Here is a 25,300-nt window from a genome sequence, read left to right on the forward strand (position 1 = left end):
TATTAAGTACAGACCTCTAACCCATAACTACTCAGCTAGAAGCACCTTAAGAAGATATTAAAAAAAATATATAGTCAAAGCCCAGGACTGAGGGAAATTTTGCTGTCGTTCAAACAGGGAAAAAATATCTTTTGAAACACTGATGTCTCTAAATTTTGTTAAATACACAGAAACTGATAAGATGAGCTCCTCTGGGTTTTAACTATTGTAGTATATAATTCTATATTCAAGGTTGTAAACACCATCTGCACTCTACATCTCAACTGTATATTTGAGTTTGGCAGTGGGACTATCACCAACCCCACAGAACTGAGTCCCAGAACTCAGACTCCATTTTAATCCTCTTGGCTGAGCAACATCCTCACTCACAAACAGGGAAGTATGTGCACCTGCTCTAAGCCTGGCAAAACAGCTACCTTGAACTTTTAATGAAATCATTCTAGAGGAATTTTCCTTCCCATCTCCAATGTTAAGGGCAGGTAAATAATAAAAGGCAGAAGCTACCTGCAAAAGTTTTACAAAGATGCATTATTTGGAGAGCTTTTTAGGGTTTTTTCCAAGACAGATTCTTTCTAAAATAGGGTTACAAAAACAACAATTGAATTCAACATGGAAATGACACAAATAAAACTGTCAGAAGAGGATACAGAGATATATTTTGGGTATAAAGTTGTATATTCCATTCATGACTCATTTATAATAGCTTTCATATATTTTTCATAGAATTTCATAGATTAAATATCAGAGTCTGCCTTGATTTCCATTTTTGCCATAAACAGCACTATAGTCCAGTAACATTCAAGTCTGCTATTTTTAGAGCACAAAATCCAAAAACTTTTACCTAAAACTTATTACTCAAAATTTCTAGATCCATTTTCCTAAAATAGGCATGAACTAATACACCCCCACCCCCATCCCACTTCCCTTGCTACTGTTAATATTATACTGAAATAACTCATAAAAATGTAAAGAAAAAACTTACTGGACCTTTTAGCTTTACTGAATGTTATCAGCAGAAACCTCATTCAATCACCTGCCATATAACTCTAAGTGTAAACAAGCTGTTTGCACAAATCAAAAGCTGTTAATGTTCTGGAACATACTTGTACTTCCATTACTTCAAAGACTATAGCTCTACGCTCCATTACTATTTTCTTTAAGCATAATTTCAAGGCTTCAAGACTATTTCTAAGTCTTACATATTTCTCTCCTGGTTCTTGACTTGGTCATTAAGTCCTTCTATGAGGAGTAAGACCCCTCTGCATACTTCGTTGCTGCGATTGCTAGTTTTTAATAGAACTGTAATACACACATTTATTTATGCCCTCTCAAACAACTTTGCACAAAACCAGCCTTGAGAAAAGTTTTTTTATTTTTACAGAACTGTTTTCCGCTGCCTTATGCAAAGAGTAATCATGCAAAGAGTAATCATGTAGTGCAACCTTTTTTCAATTGTATTGTTTAAAAGCATTGTGGCCAAATGAAAGGAGGCACTTAGATTGTATGAGTCTGCCTACACCAAGCTTCTAGTTCACATCAGGATTGAGCTTTTACAAGAAAAACTAACACCATACTTTGGTCTGCATCATGAGGCAGCCTCAAGAGTGCATGAAACGGAGAGGAATTTTGGATGAAATGAGCAGAAGAGGCACTGCAACTGCTAATGCGTTTTAGTCCATAGGACCAGACTAGAGACATCGGAAAGAAAAAAGCCCCCAAGAGTCATTGTAGTAAGCACTGGGTCTCCAGCACCACTTTGTGCCAGGCTGCCTCACAGCATGCACACAGACAAGTAACAAAGAAACTGCTTTAGCAGATCAGGCAGAAAAAAGGGAGAAAAAAAAGAGTGCACAAAACCGTGCTTTATCAGGATTTATCCTAAGTGTCAGAGTTTACTAAATAAGATTTGAAAGTGGTGCTCTTTAGCAAATAAAGGAGTATATAATTGTCTTCTTATAAATTCAACCAACTGAAATTATATTTGTGTTACCACGGAAGTTCATTCCAACTTTAAAATATGTGCTGCTGATATTCAGATTAATTTTAACAAGCCTGTAAAAAAAGGCATATCTTGGTTTTAATTCTGACAGCTTCTCCAACAATCACAGCAATTCCATTCATTGAATGGACTAATGTTAAAATTAGGGAATGAGGATTGCAAAATCATTGCAAGATTAGAAAAAACTCCAAGCTGCTGTCTTTTAAGACTTAAAAGAAAGCCTGTCTGCTAAAAAAACCAAGTGTACACTATACATCAAACAATGTCCCTCCTTCAACAAAATACAAATGATCTCATTACTGTCAATTTTCCAGTAAAGAGAATAGACAATCAGAGTCTGGCTCTATTCAAGTTGCAAGATAAACAAGCCCTGTCTTACGGTATCTGTATTCAGAAATATATATTCCATTATTTTTCAAGCCATCCAAATTTTTCAGTCATTGGACACACCAAACAAAAAAAAGTGGTCCATCGCATCAAAACCAATAGGGGAAGCAACTTACTACATAAAGAGTCAGGGGAGGGGGAAGTGGCAGAAGGGAACACCAGAATAATGAAAGCAAACCACAAACAAATCTACTTTAGGATGTATTTTCTCATGAAAAGGTAAAAAATTCTCCCAGGTTGCAAGTAAGAGATAAATATCCAGCTCCTTGGAGCCAACACTTCAGCCCATGCAACCCTGTCAGTGGTGGCTAGGTCCCAGGGTGACTGATAAACTTCATCCAGGGTGCTGTCTTCTGGCTCAAAGAGGAAGACTTCATGCCTTCTGAACCAGAAGCTTACACAGGAATTTATGCTGCACTCAACCCAACAAGTCAGCACAGCACAATTAGCCAGCTCTAGGCTAACTGATATGATGACACTAAGCCTTTTCAGGAAGCCATTTTCACACATACCCAACTGATTTGCAATGGCCTGAACACAGTATCTTGTAGGGGGCAGGCACCACTGGGCAAAAATTAATCATTATCCTTTCAGCATTGAGCATGAGAGAGGATAGGACAATGGGACCTAAGGGATTGACAGCAGAGGAATCTGGATACAGATCTACTGTTGTCTGTTAATCCTTATGTATTTGAAGATATTCATTCAGTCAGGGATAGAAGCAGTTTTAGGTCCATCCCTAGTGATCTCAAACCCAAATAAGTTTTACAAACCAGTGAGTTTCTTTGGGTGCAGACACCCACATGCAAGTCTATGAACACCAGTAAATGTAATTTACAGTAAAGGTTTCTGTCTGTTCCCTTTGTTTTAAACCACAGAAGTATTTTACCCCCAATTCCATCATGCTAACTTCCAATGGTTAGAGTATGAGACAGTAAATAGTTGTATCATTATTATTTTGTCAACATTTGGCTGCCTAAATATTGCCTGTAGCAAATTTACTATTAAAATAAAGATCCTGAGGGACAGAGGAGAGTACATTTCACAGCAATATGCCATTTTAAATGTATGTCACAACTATTTTTGTGAACAGATGCACTGATATCATGCACTCATCTATAGCCTGTATGCCATTGTACAATGGAATCTCAGAACCAATCACTTGCCTAGTGAACACAAGCCACCTTTCCCTCATTTCAAATGAATTAAGAAATGTATTTTATATTAAGCTAATAATAATAATAGCTTTGCATTTAATGCCCTATTTACAATTTGGACACGCTGAAACATGCTAATAATTTTACTGTGTAAGATACCTACTTTATATGAACTAACCGGTCTGTCACTTCCATCTAACGGGTCATGCTCAGCTTCAGTTCCTAAAGGAGGGACAGATACCATGGAAATCACACACAACAGAATATGCAGAGGGAATTTAACTGAATAAAAACATTCTTAAATTATTTAGATATCTATACTATAGATAGAACTTCTTTCCAATTTCAGGCCAAATTGTAACTTCCCCCTACCACTGCCATGATTTTACCATCTTACACAGCAGGGCACTTTAAGAGCAGCTTAACAGTTTCCCTAGTGAAGTGGAGAGGTGGACAACAGTTCAAGTGGATGTTCAGTCCTACACTCAATTAGTCCATCAGCTTATTTGAAATATTAGTATCTCTCTAATGTAACATACATGAGTCGTCAGGAGACCCAACCCTACTGTTCTGGGAAGCAGCGAAAATCCCAGGAGACTCACAGCACAAAGAGGAATGTTTCAAAAGCTTTGAAGCTTGAAAAGTAAAACCCTTCCTTGCACAAGTTTTTTTCTACCTTCTGCAAGCCAAAATCATGAGACACAGTTGGCCCAAATCTTCTTAAACTGCTGCTAATAAAGACTGCCCTGGTAATTCAAGGGAAAAGCTCACCCCTGCTTCTAAGTACCACATTTTATTACCTGCTATTTACAGAATGGCAAGCAGCCAATAAAATTCTCAGTAGAACTCTATCTACATCCTCACATAGCTTGCAAGTCATCTTATTTTCTATCTCTGAATAGCACAATGCATTGTCAAATTAGTTTCTCTCTTGCTTCAACTGGCAATTTATTATATCAATCTTTTTAAGTGTTCAAAAATTAACATAAAAATCCCTATTCATATTCCTTTAAATAAAAGGTAAGCACACACAGCATTGTCTCACAACAATGGAGTTATTCACTTAGCCATTTCAACAAAAGCAGCTTGGATGCAGAATATATTCAAAAGTTATATACAGCCACAAGGAACATCAGAGATGTATCTTACCTCTTTCAGCATCACACAAAGAAAGACAAAATGTCTTTTAACACATTAAACTTAGGAATGTGCTCAATAAAGAAGGCTGATTTATTAAATATAAGCGGCACCATTGCCACATGATAGCCTTTGATTTATATCACTTTTAATTCACAGCTAGAAATAAAGTTTTGGTCCAGGTCATAAAGGCTACAGCCTTTAGATGGCATGGAATGGAAAACACTACAGCACTCCTGTCCAAACTCCCATGAGAAGGCAAGAGAAAACAATGGGTATTATTGCAACTGAAATATAATGTCCCAATGATTAAGAGAGAATCTGAAGAGCAGATAGCTAGTGGCGAAAAAATTGGAACACTGGAACATTGGAAGTAAGAAGCTTATGAATTTGAGGGGCTTGCTGGTCTCAAGGAGGACTCAAATGTAAAGATTCTACAGGAAGACTAAATAATTTCTTAAGCTCCAGGGTATACTGAAGAATTATTTACCCAAAGACAAAGACTTTTGAGGTGAAGAAGAAATACCATCAGGTTGCGGTATCAATGAAGGACATGCTAGAACAAAGTGATCATTAGAGCAGCAAGTCAGCAACACCAGATGGTTATATTCTGACAGAGTTTAATACAGTAGTAGGTTTTAATGACTGCATCTGAGCAGCTTAAACACCCAGTTCTTGATAGCCAGAGGGCAGAAAACATTGCCAGAAGCACCATAGGTGATTTGGGGAATCACAGGGACACCACCTTTATTTCAGGCTTAGCGTTTCACACAAATTATGTCAGAACTAAATAAACACAGGAATGAAGATTCCCTACAGCTAAAGAACAACGGTACTCCGTGATTAAAGCACTGCAATGTGCTGTGAAGTTTGAGATTGACTCATTGTATTAACAAGTAATACTTGTGACCAACCTGCAAGATGAATACATTGTTGCTGTAAATAAACCGTAGTTCCTACTGTAACAACACCAACAAACTACATTGTGCTGTAAAAGAAAAACTCTTTTTATTTAATTTATTCGTGATATATATGTATGAATGCCCAAGTACATACACACATACATATTACCTCTTACAGTGTGTATGAAGGAAAAATGTGCTAAATGGGAAGGTTTTGTATCTTTTCAGCAGAATAGCAACCAAGAACTTCCACCTTTAGATTACATTCTGCAATTAAAAAACACTTTCAGATAGTATTTTATGCAAATAGGAATTCCATTGAAAGAAATTCTAAGAGCCTTTGGTCTGAAAAAATACTCCATGAATGAAGTGTGCCCACATTCAAAGCCTCCTTTCATTATGACAAAAAACAACAAATATGAGACTAGCAAAGGTTTATGCACTCTGTGTAATTCTATGTATAAACTATACTAACCATCAGTTTAAGTGCATACTACATTTACATCAAACACCTCGAGAATATAGTTTGCCACCGAAGCTTACTGTTCTGCTCTCTTACTAAAGATGATCAGATGCTGATTAACGTCCTACAAGATAAAAACATGTACCTTACAGCATGCTAGGGAGCACTGGAAATCTGTACATGCAGTAAATTTCAGATGTAAAAAAATCTGAAGAGAAGCCTGCAATGAAAAAAGTTGATGCCCATCATACTGCACTTAGATGACTGAATTAATTTCAATACCAGTACTTTCGCTTAACGTCACCGTCACTACATTTGGAGGGTGACTCAAAACTTCAATTTTTTTTTTTTTTTTTGTACAGCTGACTAACAATGCATTACCATCACCAGAAACAGGGAGCTCAAATTCACTAAGGAGCCAAGCTGAGAAAAATAAATAATCAAGCCAGCCACTTCTACACTGGACACAGCTTCTGAGCAGCCTTTTAATGCAGCCTGAGGCACATAACAAGAATGAGAAGGAATGGGATCAGCCTACTCTAGTAACCCGTGTTACTAGTGAAAGAAAAATCCTGATGTACCTCTAGTATTGACGGAATAAGAGGGAAGCATTTTTGGAGGAAGAGGGGAGGACCACCTCTGCACAAGCTATGACCACTGTGGTATTCAATTGGATATGAGAGGGATAGTTTTCAAAGACTCATAGACACTACAAAACTAGGACTTCCTTACAAACAGCCTCTTAGCAATTAAATGGCAGAAAGCTTATCTTACACTAACAACTTTTCTTTTTCCCCTGAGTTTTTTGTTGTTAAGTTTTTTTTTTAATATCGGAAGACTGGCCTATTTTGAAGCTGCTTTAACTTGAATCTATTTTACTATTACATAAATACACATGCCATACAGCAAAGACTAATATGTAACTGTGCATGCTCAAAACTACATTTCTGGAAAAATAAACTTGACCACTGACCAATGATCAGTAGGTAATGCAGTAAAGTGAAAATTAAGGTGGTTTATGTATAAACTCAAAGTTTCTTAAAAATTTTGTCCAGAATCTTGTTCCTGGTAGACATCTGAAAAGTTACAGTATCATGGTCTGCTAATGAAAAAATATGTTAACAGGACCATTCTCTGTATAAAATATATCCTCCCATACTGAGCTTCAGTGCCCTACATACAAGTAAACATAGCCTACTTCAGTACAGTTAATCAAACACAGCTCCTTGCTAGGATATTTTTATCATTAATTAAAAAGCAATATGAATTAATACTATAATATGGTCCAGAAGAAACCATGAAAAATTAAAGTTGATGCCGTTCTTGTGTGCAGCATGTTTTCAAGTGGAAACTTCATTCCAGAAGTTGCAGCTCAGAAAAAAACCCAAACAAGATCCTTTTATTCTGCTAGACAGTGCAATACTCCTGCCAGCAAAAGGAACTGTAAATGTTACAGTGAAGCTACATTAGTTGTTGTATAATTAGGCTTGTAAAACAGCCATATTTTAACCATTTCGTGTTTTTTCCTGTCTAACAGCAACAACTAACTTTACAGAAGCTGTTCTGATATACTCACTATTTGCCCTTCACTGCAAGCAATGGCTTTATTTTCCCCACTCCATAGTCATTATCTGTTATTCAGCCAGACACAGGCACAACTCAACACTGGAAGAAAACTGTCTACAGTATTATACCCCTGCAAACAGCCAAGGTGAAGCAGGAAGACAGCAGAAGCAAGTGCCATGATGACAAAGTGTGTGCACAACTGACAGCATGGATATAAAAAAAAAAAAATCAAGCCCTTACATCACACAATCAACCTCGGATAACATCTCAGTGCCTAACAAGCAATGTTACTACATTGAAATACCCTCATATAACAAGCTTAGCAACCTGTGAAGGCAAGAAGTCACCTCTATTGCTTTAGGATTGTTTCCACTCAGCTTGGTTCTATTTTATAAATTAATAATGAGTTTCTGAATGCATCTGATTTTTCTGCCAAATTTACCCATGGTTTTCTTGCTGCTTCTCTTGGCTTGATGTACTATACCCTGATTGCATTTCTACAAAGCTCACTGTTATTGTAGGTGCTTATTATCCAAAACTAAAACAACCATTTTCCTCTGAGAGTCAATGTAACATTTCTGACTGGCTTTGGAATACTTACCTTTATCTTGTTAAAGATTTTTGTCTCCAGGTGAGTTTACTGCAGTTTCCCCCCCACACTCAGAAGAAACTTGGTGGCATACTGCTGTTTAGAAACATTACCAAATTTCTAAGTAAAGGTTAGCAACTTCAGGAGCCAAGGAAACAATCTTTAGGTCAACTACATGAACCCCCAAAATGATTCAGAGTGCAACAGAATACTGCAGGGCATTTTAACGTAAAGATCGCAAACTGTGTGTAAAACCATGGATAGAGGAGAGAGAGAGAATTACACAAACTGCTTTTCCATAGAAGTCCTAACAAGGTAACTGTGCCATCTACCTGCACTTCTCTACAGGGAAGAGAGGTTACCTGTCCTACTGTTCAGCTACTATTTCATGTGCAGATGTACTACTTTTGCTGTACCTATGAATGTATCACATGTTAGTACTTACTATACAGAGAAGTCTTACCTGCTACCAAGGATTGGCTCCCCACCAGCTCCCAAAGCAGAATAGTCCATGCCATAGAAATTCAGCCCTAGAAGTATTTTATTCCTCCATTTTGAATCAGGATCCAGTACTTGAACACAGGCTCGTACCCAGGGAAGAGGGGAATTTGGACCAGGTCTGTCAAGTTTGCAAAAATCAAACAGGTTGTCAGCAACAGGACACATTCATTCTCAGCCTTCTCCAATAGAATCCTCAATGTTTTTACTGTAAATTTGCACAACATACTGGGACAAAATCCACCATTTAGTTACAGAAGGAATTAAAATTACTGACTAGCAAGAACTTCAGGTTTCAACAACGGATAAAACTTAAGGCAATTCTCTAACAAAAGGCTACATTAAGAGTAGAACCTTAATATACAGGGTAACTGAATTGTCATATACATACATTATGAGGACAACATGCTCATTCCATTCCTATCTCATCAGGGACGAGGACAGGCTTTATCTCAAGGATAAGGAAAAACATATTCTAGTTTGACAAATATCAACTTCTACTCCCTACTAATTATCTGCTTCAAAGCCTTTGGGATACTTGTGCATTAAAACTCAATATACTAGTACAGTACAGAAATATTGCTGGAAATTGTGTTCACATTTAAAGGCAAAAACATTGTGAGAAAATATATGCACTATACCGCATCTCATATACTCAGACCAAACAAAGCAAATTCAAGAAAAAAGATTTGAACTACTTTTATCAAATCCCTTCTTAGACTAAAGGTATTAAAACTCAAATACAATGGGTATGTTAACTAAAGAATGCTTCCCTCCTCCTCCCAAGTAAAAAAGATTAGCAGCTCCATGTCAGATCTAAGTAACTTAAAGTGCCAGCAATAGCATAAAGACATGACTTTACCTTAACAGAACCCGTGTAACATGGCATAAAGCATGGTGTAGCTTCCACACACACAAGAGAAACAACTTAGAGCACAGTATTTCAAAATCCATTCATGGTTCCAGATGGGTTTTTACAGCCTGTACAAAAGCCCTTAGCACCTCATGTTCAGAGACTTCAGATTTACCGAGAGGAAAGCTAAATTAGATACATCTATGCTGCATATTCCAGGAGAGTAACAAACACCTGTTCTACCTTCAGTACACATTGTTTGTTCTCCCCGAGGTCTTTACACTTGAAGATGTAGAGACAGGCCTGGAGAAGCACAGGAAAGATGTATATACACTCTTTTCAGAAGAGGCAAAGGTTCCTTTCTCTTACACCTGTCTAGACATTATCAAAATACAGGTGACTATAGATGTCACTACAGGTGACAAAGATTTTAGTGATGTAAAACACAAAAGTGATGGCATTTCTAAATCTGTCAGTTTATACAAACATTAACACTGGACAGCCACCTTGAAGCAAGATATACAGAAATTTCATGGGAATTCCAAAACCATATACTTACCTGCAATTCGGAGGGGAAATGAACCATGCTTTTGAAAAACAGTAACAAAGTCTGTAAAGTTTAAGGACCTCTCAACTACATTAGTGTTCCACTTTCATACAGTTAAATATATTAAGTATCTGGAAATGAATATTCATGTACAAGAGTGGGATTTTGTGTTCTTTTTCAGCCAGATCAGCTCCCTGATCTGATGAGCTGCTGCTCAAGCAGCTGTATCAGTACAAGGGAGGGGCTAGTGGGTGAATGGAAAGAACATGCTTAAGCATGTCTGCTTAGTTTAAACTTAGGAGTACAGCCAAAAGGCGGTTTGCTGCCTCAGGATGAAGCAAACGACTGTCAATTGTGTTTTAAGGCTGATTTTTTTCCACCATATGTACTAGATTACTTGTGTACCTATTCTGCAAAACCATACTAGATCTCTGAAAGCAAAAGAACCCAGCCTAGGAAAAAAATGCGTGACAGTACAAGTAAAAGGATAATTTTTCAGCTTTAGTACAGAGTCTTTCACAATATCTGGGTGCCAAATCTACACTGCTGATAAACAATGTCCTGAGTTACTGCTATTGTTCAAAAAATGCTTAATTACTAATCCAAAATTTTATTATATAATAGAGTTAAAACACTATCCACTTTGCTAAAAAAATGAGCTAATACTGCAGATTTAATAGTCACTTATCTGGAAATCAGTTCCTTCGGCAATCTTTTTATGATGACAGATGGACTCTTACCGTTGGGGTGTTGAATAGTCGTATGTCATGAGACTGAAGCTGTCTATTGCTGAGGCCAACTGATCAAATTCTTTCTTTGTGAACATTCCTGGCTGGTTAGTCCTTTTAAAACAAAGGAAAACAAAAACAACAGGAAGAGATAAATTACCACAATAATCCATCATATTCTCTCCTTTGTGTTTGATAGCATTTGATCAGGTAAGAAACATGTTCATTCTGAGTGGCAAAAAAAGATATTTCAGTGCCATTCATAAAATAAATGCCTAAGAGGGGGAAAAAAAAGGCAGGGCTATTGACTGCCAGTGAGAAGAATCAGACTTCCACAGCATAGCTGCCAAATGAGCATTTCCAGCATGGCTCCAACAGTGATTATAAGGGTTACAAACTAATCAAATTTCCTGAGCTAGCAATCAACTGAACTCTAAAAGTTTTTACAAAACCTTCAATTGCTTGGCCTATCAGGCTGGTTTTGATATTTATAAAAAGTTATCTAAGCCATACTTAAATAAATGCTGCAGCTGTTGATATAAAAAACATAAACCAGGGTATTTTTTTTTATTAATCTCCAAAGAAATTATAATTTCAACTTGTACTGTACTTAAGACTCTCACAGGTAAAAAACTTTATTGTTTCCATTCCCTTCCAAAACATCCTAAAAAGCAGAAGGCAAATAATACTGCACGCTTTTAGCATAAGATTGTACACTAACATACAGTCTCTTCTTTACAAAAATATGTCCATTCCTTTCTTCTTTTGGAGAGAAAGAAGAAATCCATCCTATGACCTTCCCTAGACAAAAGTCTAATTATGCCTTCAACATATCTTTGTATGAAATACACAACTGTTACTTCCCCATTTTTTTGCTTATTCTTCAAGAACTTTTTCACAGTGAGGGCGACAGAGCACTGGGACAGGCTGCCCAGGGAGGTGATGGAGTCTCCATCTCTGGAGATATTCAAGACCCGTCTGGACGCCTATCTGAGTGATATGTCCTAGGGAGCTGCTTTGGCAGGGGGGTTGGACCCGATGATCTCTCGAGGTCCCTTCCAACCCCTACGATTCTATGATTTACAAAAATCTAGTACTAGGTTAAGTATCTACCTTCGTTTCATGGGTGATGGAGCATATTCTTGATGGTTTGGGGCTCATAGAGATTATTGACTTCTGCCAATTATTCAATTCAGAAACAATTAATGCACACAAGTTTCCTGAAAACACTGAATCTATTTCAAAGAGAATTTGTAACTTCAAACTAGCAGCAAACATAGCACAGCAGGGAACATAAGGAAGCCTTAATCACATTGCAAAGATGGAACTGAACTAAAGAGGAGAAGCTGCTGCCAGGAGAACTGTGTTCTCAGCCAGAGGGCTCTGAAGCACATTAAGATGAGACAGACACATAAAGTAATAGCATATTGTCCTGAATTGCCTGAGAGAACACGGTTCATAGCTGAACGTTATAAAAGAAAAGGAGAAAAAAAAAAAAAGGTTGTTTAACAGCTACAGATTCTGTGGTACGACTCCACCATTCAAGAAGTAGACTCAGAAGACTGTACAAGATTCCTCTAGAGAACAGAAAGACTGAAGAATCCGGACCTTCTCAGTAATATCAGAAACCACTACTCGATCTAGATGATAGTAAGCAACCCCTGACTAGACAAGATGCATGTTAAAACCACTCATGTTCCATCCTAAATGTAAAAACCAAAAAAGATGCTCAGTGACAGATGCAACTAATAAACTGAGAAATCACTTTTTTTGACCCTTATCACTTTTGGATCAGTGTGCAAATTCTCCATCCAACAGTACGTGCTGATTGGATCACCAGAGCATAACAGCATTCATTTAGCAGTTTAGAATGATACTTTCTGTTCCATTACATTAGGAAAGAGGTTAACAGAGTACAGGTTACCAAGTGGGGTGGAATGTATCATTTAACATGCCTGTCGTTTTATAAGGGAGCAAAGCATGAGTTATATTTGCAAGTCAGGCCAATGAACTTGACCAAACACACAGAAGATTATGTAGCTGTAATTTGTATGAAGTACAGTAATGTTCTGGAAGTTGTAAGTTTCCAAAATCACCTATATGCTTGTCACATTAAGGAGAAATCCCATTCTTTTTGTCTGGGGTTTTAACAAATTAAGACAAAGCTTCATTTCTGGAACCTATGGCTGGACCTCAGTTTTCTGCATAGTTAGTTGCTTGTCACTCGCTGCAATTGCAAACCACAGTCACTCTAGAAGAATAAAGAAAATTAAACCCATCTTTGAAACACTGTTATGGCAACTTGGATGTCTGCAGGCAAAGCAATTCCCCAACTCAAACTCCAGGAAAACACATTTTCAGTAAATTGATCTTTATTACTCATGAAGGAAAAGCATAAGAAGTAATTATAACATGTATTAAATATTAAGGCAAGCTGGATTGCTTTACAGATTAAGCTGGGTAGTACCTTAATGAAAATTGTATATGTAACTTGCCCTTTACATGCATTTTTCATACAAACTGTCAAAGAAAATTAAGGGGAAAAAAACCCACCACCAAAACAAACCAACCCAAAACCTAACCCTCCAAAAGACACGTTGAAATGGATAATTAAGACATTAAAATGTCATTATTTTTTCCAAGGTAAGCTTGCGACCAAACTACTTCAGCTACAAAGTAATGTCCTCTGAGGAGCATGGTCCTAGATTTCCAACCGGAGCAAACCCAGTAGCAACTCTGCTGATTCATGGATAATATAAAGTCACCACTGCTGTTAAACAGAAAAGTGCTGCACACCAGCTCAATGTGCAACACCAGTCAATTCTTCTCTAGTCAAGCACTTCACAAAACTGTCCACTGGAGCAAAAATGAGACATTTAATTCATGCCTCGAGAATTGTTCCAACTCAAGGAAACCAGCACTCAAGGATAAAATCTATGTATTTTTCAACAGCTATTATACTTCCCATTTGAGGTTTCCCAAACATTCTGATATTAATCATAAACTTAACTCAAGGGCACATATGTTCCACTCATCACACTGCTGAGAAAACCAGCACAAAGTCAAGAGAAGGCATACAATACACAAAGTCCATGACCGTTAGAGTTTCCACATCTAAGCCAAAAGCCTGTCATTCTTTTAAGCCACTTCCAAAAATATTCAGGGATGTGACAGAAACTTCATTTTCATTTCTCAGTGCTGTACAATATACATACTAAAGACAGCTTGTTCTTACATTGTCAGATGACTAGTACCTTGGTGATTTTATCTGCTTGCTATCAAAGTCACAAATGTGAAGTAATGGAAGTCAGGTGTATAAACATGAATAACTGAAAAGCAAGTGATTTAATATATGTGAAAAGTCTCTTTGCATGGAATAAACCCTGACCTCTGAACTGCCATAAGGCACAGTTCAAAAATTACATCTTGTTTGAAATCTAACAAATGTACTCATTAGGAGAGTAAGATTGAACATCAAATACAAGAGAAATCTGCTGCTTAAAGAAACCTGTTCCTAATAGTCAAAAAATACACTGAAATTATGCAACATGCAGTATAAATATGAAACAACTTGGATTCAAGAATTAAATTTAAGGAGAAAAGGGTATTTTTTATATTAGCTAATACTAAATCCTTTTTATTGCAGTTCTAAGAGCCAGACACTTCATATGGTATTTACATTTGTATTTTTCTATCTCAATACCTTAAGTAAATGTCATTCAGTTTCCTTAACATTCTGGTCAAACACACTAGTATTTTTATGTGATTCTTGTATCACTGATCAACATAGTTAACTCTGAAACTTATTAAACACTAGCAAAAACCTCAACTATTCAGGTTTGAAAACAGCCATCTAATCTCAGCCAAATTTGCATCTATATGGTCTGTAAAAGTTACTCCATGAGGAGAAACTCACTACTGAGGTGAAGTTTATGGCGCTTTAACTGCAGTAAGAAACCACCTCTGATACTAGCTATACAACAAATCATTCCTTTCAGCTGAGTTCTAGATGTAATCATAACACCTTTCGGACATTATCCCAGGTGCTTGGACTGGTTGACTGCAGCTCAGTATGAGTCAGCCGTGTGTCCTGGCAGCCAGGAGGGCGAACTGCATCTGAGGGTGCATCAAACATAGAATAATCAGCCAGCCAAAACAGGGAATTATCCTGCTGTATTCAGTGCCGGTGTGGCCTTACTTGAATAAAATGTGCAGTTAGGGACCCCACAATTTAGAAAGGAGGTGAAGGTCCTTGAATGTGTCTAGGAGGGCAACAAAGCTTGGAAGGAGTGTCTTTGAGGAATAGCTACAAACTTCAGCTTTCCCTCTATTTGGTGAAATGGAGTTTGAAGAGTGACCTCCTGGCTTTCTACAGAGGGATGTGGGTAGGGAGGTGCTGAGCTCTTCTCGCTGCTATCCAGTGGTAGGACACACACGAATGGTTCATAGCTGTGGCAAGGGAGGTTAAGAGTGGACATTTAGGAAGTGTTTCTTTACAAAGAGGGTGGGCAAACAGTAGAACTGCCTTCCCAGAGAGGTGGCTGATGCCCCATGCCTGTCAGCATTTAAAAGATGTTTGGACAACACCCATAATATGCTTTCAGGTTAGGCCTGAACTGATCAGGCAGTGGCACAGGATGATCATTGTAGGCCCCTTCCAATTGAAAATCTTTCCTGTCCCTTTGTAGGGAACCACTGAGTTACTGAGACAAAAAAAACGCTCTAATTTTTGAGCATTATGCCCAAGACACAAAAATATTTCTAAGTGACACGATTCTTTTCTTATAGAGAGAACTACTTTCTCTCAGGTACATTAATACTTTTGCTTTAGACCAGCCCCTTTCCTTGAGAGGTGATGAAGCTTCCACCACATGCTTTTAAGAGATGCATTTTCTTGGACAAAATAATAACTTTCCCACTTAAAACCTTGTTTAGATGGCCCAGTATTAATTTCTTCCTATTCTTATCTCTGTCATTTTTTTACTTGACCAAGCTCCTTTACTTTGAGAGCTAAGTTGTTGCCAGTTGTAGGCTCCTGACCAAAATTTTTGCTAAACACAGATGAACAAGAGAGAAACAAACGCTCCCCTAAGAGTGTATGTCTTGTCTGTGCATATTGCCAAGAATTTGTCAGTATTTTCTGATGACATGCTGCTCTATGTATATACAGAAACTATTACAGGGATGTCACATACTTCAAAGAAGAAATCACCTAGTGTCCTTGGTATTTCTGTATATGCAACTTAGAATTTCACAGTCCATTTTTAATGTTCTGTCCTTCCAAGTCTGAAATAAGTGCAGAGGAGCTTGTTTCATACCCTAGAATATCTATTACCCGAGTCTTCCAAATAGCTTACAGTCATACCTATCAAAATTCCTACGAGTGCTTTACAGATAAGTATTTCTATAGGGTTCTGACTTTGTAGTCTTTCAATATGAAAGACTGGAAAAAATACTTCAACCGTGCAAGCCACTTTTGTTTACTTTCGAATGAATCTACATTCTCAATTACTTCTTGTCTCACTATGATTACTCTCCAAATGAAATAAGAAAAAAAAGATCTTGTAACTGACTGCTGTTCCCTGCAAGTTCAAATTGCATTCTTGTTTGGTTACCTCACCTTCTCCTTCACTTTTAAAAGAACGGTTTTCTGTATCCTCACGTCTTTCAATAGCCCTTCATAATGGAAAACTGATTGATTTTCTGTTTTCCTGTATATATCTATTTCAGAACTCATCTTCTTGGTAATGACTTAATTTTCTTGTTGTGTATAATTCTGTTTTCTCTATAAAGCAATGGTTTGCAAATCTTCCGTTCTCCCATCTTTCTTCACCATCAGATATTACTGGTTTTCATAGCTCCTTGCAGTTAGCTGCACTAAAGTATAATGCTATTGCATTTTATGAACACAGACCACTGAATTCAGTTAATGCACAATCACTCAAATTCAATGTTTCTTCCTGCATCCGGTCTCCTCTACAAGAAATACAAGAGCTAAAAGCTCTATCCTGTGCATCATAGAGGCACTGATAATGAAGTAGTCAAATGCATAAACAAGTTAAAACCTGAAATTATTTTAAAAATTTTCTTTCCAGGTTAAATCCTCTTGGCATTTTGCAACAAACCTATCACCTTTTAGGTTCTCCAACTCCACAAGGATGATCGCTCCCTGAAGTCATTATCTGCTATGAGAATTCAGAAAACAGTTCTATATGGATCCTGTATTCCATGGATGTTTTGCAAGTTGATTCTCTGGTGTCTTACAGATGTTCACTTTACAACGCCCTCCCTTTTCTTTGTCTTGGGAAAGAGATGGGTGATCTTGGCTGTTCAGCTGCCTATTTTCATGAAGTGGCAGGGACCTGAATATTAAAACTCTATGTCTACATCAATTTTTGTTTGAAACTGGTCAAATGCTAGAAATCCTTCATGGAGAGGTGACATCAGAAGAGACAGAGCTTAGACACCTTGTTTCCTCAGATGTGCTAAAAATAGAATTAAGCTCTGTCTGCAATAGTATTAGATGAAGCAGTCAAGTAAACAACAGGACCTTGATGCCATATCACTGTTCAAAGCCATCAACAATAATTGCAGATCTAATCCACGCTGTCAAAAAAAGAACGTGACCATACTGAATGATTAACCAAAAAGGAGAGATTCACAGACAGATGAAAACAGATTTAATACATAGTGGGGGGCCTGAATTCCACACAGTTGAATGCAGATTTTAAAAAAGCACAGCATGATCTCCATCTCTGACCTCTCTCCCTCAGTGAGCACATACGTGCAGACAATGAATGTATCAAGGCTTTTACAGGGATATGTTACTCACTAAGCATTTTGGAAAATTCACATGTTTAGTATTCAAATATGTTCACAAGCTTTTTTAAACAGCATTCTTCTCTGTTTCATTACTAAGGACGAAAAGTTGCAAGTTGCATGCAATATGATCCAAATCTCAGTAAAATCAGAGCTTAAACACAGTATCTGATTTTGTAGCCTACAAACCGCAAATCAGGGACTGTACATTGCAAAGCCAAATGTGTTAGCCCATTGAGCCAGTGTTGAAGTCAGTCGGTTGTGGAAGAAACAAACAACACACATCCAAAGCTAGCATAATTTTTTTTTTATTATACCACAGTCCATCTGAAAATCACATTCCTTTTAAAATAGAAATCAAACTGAAAGCTAATTCCATGAAACCAGTGGAGTCACCACTGGTCATATACACTCTTACAGTAGCAGCTTTGCATCTGGCTCTTAGAACACCTCAAGATTTTTAGTGTGTGAATCTGGGAATGGTTGGAGGCCGAGACACAAACAGGGAATTCTTTCTCTTTCCAACTAACACCCATCATCTTAGTATCTCCACTTCACATTTTTTCCATGTAATAGGAAAGACTCCTTTATTGTTAGTAAGTCACAGAAACCTCACCCCAAGGGACACGAGTTATAAAAGAGCAAGCAAATGGAAAAAGAGGGGTTTTAATGGAAGCATGGCAATTTAGCAGTTCATTTCTAATGAGTTGGAACAGCCTGAATATCCCAAGATAATTATTTCCGCATTCCTGGGCTAGACATTAGAGAGAACCTTCTAATGGTTCAGGTACTCTGGGAACACTGTAGTAACATTCATTCATTGGTATATTGTAAAGCCTTTTTAGATAAACTTCTATCAAAATTCACATAGGATAATGCACCTTCTAATACTCTACTACTCAGAAATAAAAACCTGCAACCCTACCTGTGTGCTATCTTTGGCTGTGGTACTTATTTCATTAAAGGGATGGTAAAATTCAGAGGCATCCAAACAGCATGAAATCTGCCAGTTATCTACAGAGATCACAATTTTAAAGTAAAAAATTACCAAGTGCATCCTAAAAACATAAACCTGACTTTTCTTGATTTTATTAGCATTACCACATGAAATTTTTGTTAATGGCAAGAATGTCTTTAACAAATTCTCTGATTAGCTTAGGATAAACATTTAAAAAACAGCTATAAAACCTAGACAGCTTGACAAACAAGAAAATTGTAACCAAGTGTTACAGATTTGCTATACAACAGAGCTGGGAGTGGCTATTTCACACAATATGAGTGCTTCATATCACTAGGGGTCTGTAAATAACAGGCTGACGAGTAAAACCTTGCTGTATTTTCATCAGGAAAAAAAGTGGTATTTAAGTACCAAATGAAATTTTTGCAGAACATCGAGGGCTGGCACTCTTCCTTAATATACAGATCCCATCCCAGCTGTTGCTTGCTCTTCAAATAGGCAGAAACATGGTATCTGTTCCTGTCATGGAGTAGCCTATACAGTTTTCATAAAGCCAAACTAATTACCTGTGGCCCATCTGGTTTAAACGAGTAACAGAAGTCAAGAAGGAAAAACATGCCAGCAATTATATGTCCTGAAAAGAAAGCATTAAATCCCAGCTGACACCTAGGGACAAGTGAGCCTGAAAACTGCTGTCCTCAGAATTGAGGCATACTGGCAGAACAGTCTGCACCAGTTGCATTGTATTTTACAAATAACTTAAAATTTTTATCTGAAACGCTTAAGTCAACATAGGAAAGTCATCTGTTTGACAAAAACAGATAATCTGAATACCAAAGAAGAAAAATGTTTCTTTTGATACTTGTCATTGTATTTCCTATTTCCATTTTTGGGGAGATTAACCGCTCTCCTCTGGTTCTTTTCTGTTGCTTCAGCCTCTTCAGAGGAGTCATTTAAGCAACACTATGCTTAAATGAACATCCCCTGTCTCACCATTTGGTTCTCTTAATTTCCAAACCATTCTAGTGCCTTTCATGCCAGGGCTTAATGCCCAGGCAAGCTACACTCCAATAGTCCATCGCCACGCAAAACAAGCTTGTAACCCGGAGCATATGAGCCTAATTTAAAAACTCTACCACACCAAATGTAGGTTTAATACCTCCTTGCAAAGATTAAAATTGTCATCCTGTTCCTTTTTTTTTCCAACTTCCTACTGAAACTTATGCAGTAATTGCTCTACAGCAGCTGTCAGAGAATTAGTAGAGCTACATACACCAGAAATGGTGAGGAATACATTCCACTTTCTTGTCTCTCATTAGTTGACCTACAGATTATTTTGGTAATTCTCACTAGTGGGATTTCAAAAAGTGATATGTACACCTGCTTCAGCACATGTACCTTTGCCTTAATGCGGCTTAATCTTAGAAGTGCCACTTTTAAGAACAGATTTCCTCCTCTCAAGTCCTTTCTGAACCTATGCGAAATGCATTTGTGGATGCAGTCAGAGCCGTGCTGTTCTGAGCTGGCAGCCCGACAAACAGCAGGAAAAAACAGTTAAGTCATCAGCGAGGGAAACAGATGTACTTTAGAGCTGTTAACAAGCATCCAGATTTACTGTAGCTAACAGAATTCAATTTAAAAATACATGTGACTGACAGACCTATAGTTTAAGGGAAAAAAGAAAACCCATGAGCCCAACAGCATGGCTCGAAACATGATTCAAAATATTACTATAATTTGAAAAGGTTATTAAACTTTCTCCAATAACTGTTACTTAGTAGTAGTTGATAGTAATTTCCTACCCAGTTTTCTCCTCCCCTCAATATAAACTCACATATCAAGCTATATCTTGTGATCCAAATCACACATATTTTACAGGTTCTTAATATGCAATGAAACTGTTGTGCCAGTTAGCCTAGACAGCCCATTCAAGAGTCATTTCTATGCTTTCTTGAGTGCTGAATTTTGTGCACAGAGCCCAATTTCAGAATCTATTTATATGTAACTGTACTCTCCATATTCCTGGCAGTGTGGGTTTTTTGAGGGGGTTTTTTTTTGGATTTTTTTTAGGATACTCACAGGAAGATGGATGACTAGAGGAATGATGGAAGGCAATGTGTTTTGTTAACTAGGCACAACAAATACAGGACCATGCATAGTTATAGTTTTCAGATTTTCCTTCCAAACTCCCATTTTCTGTATACTGCTTGCCCAAAAAGACTGTCTTCCAGCATCAAATTTCTTTATGAGCAACAGCAACTATGGGAGAGCATACTTTGTGTATATAATACATAACTCTATAATAAATACACATGGATCATTTTTAGAATTGCTTGTCTTTATGTTACCTCATTTGTCAAATTGGGAGGAAAAATAAAAAATACAAAACTGACATGAAGAAAGATCAGAAAAGTGCAGGAACATATTACTGATTCCAACAAAATAAGATTATTGTGTCCAGAATTCTCACAAACATTTTAGCCTTTCATAACATTAAGTGTAGGCTTTGGTAATAAAGACTATTCCACTAAGTTTTTTTTCTAGTATGCTGCTACTTCACATAGTCTGATACTTTAAAACTCCACCTGAAACAAACAATTGGTCTGCTGCTTTATTGGTTCCTAGAATTATTTACTTACCAAAATTTCAAGGCTCTACATTCTGGCTGGCATAAGTCCTGCCTGAGAATGACGTTAAAAGAAAGTGACGGTTCCTATTTCACGCCAAAAGAGACAGATCTTAGAAGCTGTTTATAATTTAATTGAATTTGTTTACTATCCATTATCATAAAAATTACACTGTTTACTTGCATATTCTGCATCAGAATTACTACTTGCTAGAAAAGCATCTAATGAAAACAGTGCGTTTACTGGAATAGTGAACCCACAACCATATCATTCTGTATACAAACAGTTATGGGCAAGGCAATCCAATCTGCAGTAACTTCTAAAGATGATAGACTCCTGCTGCAAAAAAGCAGAGTACCTTAATAATTACAAGTATCTGTTTGTATTCAACTTCTAAGAGACTAAACACCTGTTCTTGTTATTGCATAGGCAAAACACCAGTCAATTGTAGCATCCATTGAGCTGGGCAACTATGAGAGCAATAAGCAATTTTCCATCCTGTACTTCTACTTTTCAGGCAAGCATGCATATATATCTGCAGGAAAGGAGGACAAGAGAACACCAGTGCAAAGTAAAAGGAGGGACAAGTTGTCTGCCTAATTGCCAATCTGTCCCAAGGGGCAGGGTAGCAAAACTAATATCCACTGCTAATGGATAGCAGTAATGAAGACTGCATAGTCTTGTAATTTTCATTGAACAACAGTTCTGGAAAGAACAAGCTGAAGCTAATTAAGACAGTCCTACATGTCTGCAATGTTTCTGCAGCAAGCGTAAAGAACTGAGTAGCTAAAAATCTTAATTTTGGAAAAGTTTAAAGGTGGAAAATACTGACAGTATGTACTTACAGAAGCTTTAACAGGGAGAGAGGCTTTAAATTATTTTTTCTTTTACTCTTACATTCAAACACGAGCACCAGAAGTTAGAGGTGCTTACTGTATTTTGAATGAAGAGCATACATTATGTTCAAATATTTGAAGAGAGCAAAGCGGTTTGGGTTCCTGCAGCTTTCAAATGAAAGCAGCTGCACAGGACTGCTGTGTATCTCCAGAAGCCGATAAAGACAGACAAATTTGGTATGGATTGTTTGCAAAGACTGCAGTTGCTTTAATATGCTCTTTTCAAAGACTAGAACCTAAAAAAGTGAAAAATTAAAGACAATCTCAACAACAGATTTAACTGCAGGTGTTTCACTAGCATGTAACAAGTCACCAACAAGACTGTTGCATAGAAGAGAAACATTTTGCAAACTCTGAAAAACATGTATTAACACAGCCTTACAACAGATTAAGCTGAAGAACCTGAGAATCAAAAACTTCAGTTTTGCAGGATGTTAGCAGGTCAAGAGAGGTCCTTCTCCCCCTCTACTCTGTCCTGGTGAGACCACACTTGGAATATTGTGACCAGTTCTGGGCCCCCTCAGTTCAAGGACATAGAACTCCTTGAAAAATTCCAGTGTGGGGCCACTGAGATGATTAAGGGAGTGGAACACCTTCCTTACGAGGAGAGGCTGAGGGAGCTGGGCCTCTTTAGCTGGGAGAAGAGGAGACTGAGGGGTGACCTTATTAATATTTATAAATATGTAATGGGTGAGTCAGAAGGATGGAGCCAGGCTCTTCTCAGTGATGGACAGTGATAGGACAAAGGGCAAGGGGTGCAAGCTGAAGCAAGGAAATTTCATGTGAGTATAAGGAGAAAGTTTTTCACTGTGAGAGTGACAGAGCACTGGAACAGACTGCCCAGAGAGGTTGTGCAGTCTCCTTCTCTGGAGACATTCAAAACCCACCTGGATGCATTCCTGTGTGATTTAGTCTAGGCAATCCTGCTCTGGCAGGGGGGTTGGACTACACGATCTTTCAAGGTCCCTTCCAACTCCTAACGTTCTGTGATTCGGTGATGTTTTGGCACAAACCGCAAATCCTGCCTTTCAGCTACCTCTGGTTCCATCTGCTTAGCAAGTCACTTCCATTAATTCAGTTAGCTGGCGTTTGTTTAAAGTTCAGAGAGGAAATGTATATTATTTGACCATTTTCTTGTATTTATCTTCACAGATTGCACTAAGCTTAGCAGAACAAAGGTAGTAGTAACTTGAACTTTAGTAAGAACATTTAAAAAAATATCACTTCTAAAACACTGGTGTTGGGTGTCTGTCACCCAAATCTATTATTACATACCCTGCTGAAAGCATACAAAACAATAGGATTTCCCTTAACACAAAGGGGGTTCTTGATCCATAAAACTTAGAGCAAAGTCTAAGAGACAGCAGATTCCCACAGCAACTGAAAACTACAAAGAAACATCCACCTATTCTGAACAGCCAACTAGTGGTCTACAGGTAGAAAAACCTGTTACATAGTTATTTCTTCATACACAGCAGTGACACTTAAAAAAAAGCTTCCCACCTCATCTAGAAAAAAAAAATCTCCTCACATTTACTCCACCAAAACAACTGTTTTTAACAAGGTATCTTGTCTTCCTTCCCAAAGAAAGCATTAGCATACACTACACTGCCCCAGCCCCAACCCTCTCTCCTGGAATCTCCTAAAAAAAAAAAAAAAAAAATGTAGATTAACTACATATATTCACATCTCATGTTACCAAACCTTACTGTTCAATGAATGAAGAATGCTTTTTCAAAGTTACCAAACAAGTCAGCTAGTCTTTTCATGACAAAACTACAGTAATTTAGAATCAGTCTTGTCTACCCTCCACTGTCACTACTACAAAACCAAAGCAAAACCAGTGCGGAACATTCCTCCTGACCTTGTTCAGAAATGTCATCAGATCCAGCTCCAAGCACAATGAATACACTATAATGAAGATTTTCAAAAGAGTACTCAATGTCATTTGAACAGAAAATGCATTCTCTTTAATAGCATAAAAAAACCCAAACCTTGAGGGTAAAAGTGGAAAATTGTTGAATCAAAGTAAGCCACTGTCAAGGCTTTATAAACTCCCTACTCTAAAAGGAGTGATGCACTAATAACTCTTGAGATATTTTCAGTTTTTCCTCAAAGTCCCTTGCCTCATAATGCAAACATAAACCAAAAATACCTTCTGCTAGCAACTTCTCAACTTTTTAAAAAAAAAGTAGTGTCAAGAACACTTAACCTCAGTATAACCCAAATCTGCAGACCATTTGAAATGTAAGAAGTACTATGACTTTCAACTTAACTTTTCTTTTTTCCAATCAAATAAGAGTTCTGCCACAGTTAAGAGAGCAGTTAAAAATTATGGTTGGGACGTAACTGCACTTAGCTAAGAATGGATGGCAAGGAGAAACACACTTTGCGATGCTGTGCTTCACATACAGATGCAGCAAACTTTTCAGAGCAAAGAAAAAACAGAAAATGCTTTGTCATAGGCATTATTTCTCAGTTTTAGACAACTCAGGCAGCTAACAAAACCACACTATCATCTGTTTACTTCCCTCCCAATGGGATGGGGGAGATAATTGCAAAGAAAAGAGGAAAACCAATTTAATAGGACAGAAAAAGACAACAACAGCAGAACATACGAATTATGTACAGCACAACTGCTCACCAGCTGGAACCAACGTCCAGCCAGTTCTTGAGCTGAACAGCATCCCTGCTAACCCTAGTTATATAATGAGAGCGATATCACATGGTATGGAATATCCCATTGGCCAGTTTAGGTCAGCTCTCCTGGCTGCATCAGAACCCAGCTTCTCAGGCATCTCCCACCTTCTCATTGTCAGTCCACCATGAGGAGCTGAGTAGTTCTTTACTGATTAGCACCAACTGAAATATTAGCGTGTTATCAACATTATTCTCATACTAAATCCAAAACCACTAGAAGCTGCCAGAAAGAAAAACAACTCTAGGCTGAAACCAGGACACCCATGAAAATCCACATCAGGTTATAAATTTAACTGTATGAGCTGCTTCAATGTTTTAGACATTATTTTGGAAATGTTTACCTGTCATTTAAATTCACTGAGGATAAAAGCAAGCCTATAGTCTCAGTTTAAGAACAGAATTCCAATACCAGACATGCATCTTCAGCTCAATTTCTTTGCTGTGTCTTCCCCACCCAACCTTTTTTATTCACAG

General features: G+C 37.6%; 1 protein-coding gene across 1 annotated transcript in view; it reads right to left on the reverse strand.

Moving 5' to 3' along the window:
• Positions 1–25,300, reverse strand: part of CHID1 (chitinase domain containing 1) — a gene marked incomplete at its 5' end in the record, with an annotated part of 101,861 nt that overhangs the window by 52,517 nt on the left and 24,044 nt on the right. The window contains 2 exons of the mRNA XM_084263727.1: positions 8,664–8,819; positions 10,839–10,940. Of these exons, the coding sequence (XP_084119853.1) occupies positions 8,664–8,819; positions 10,839–10,940 (258 nt within the window). The remainder of the gene's footprint in view (positions 1–8,663; positions 8,820–10,838; positions 10,941–25,300) is intronic.

The sequence above is a fragment of the Gallinula chloropus genome (assembly GCF_964237585.1).
Source record: "Gallinula chloropus genome assembly, chromosome: 4".
Classification (NCBI taxonomy): domain Eukaryota; kingdom Metazoa; phylum Chordata; class Aves; order Gruiformes; family Rallidae; genus Gallinula; species Gallinula chloropus.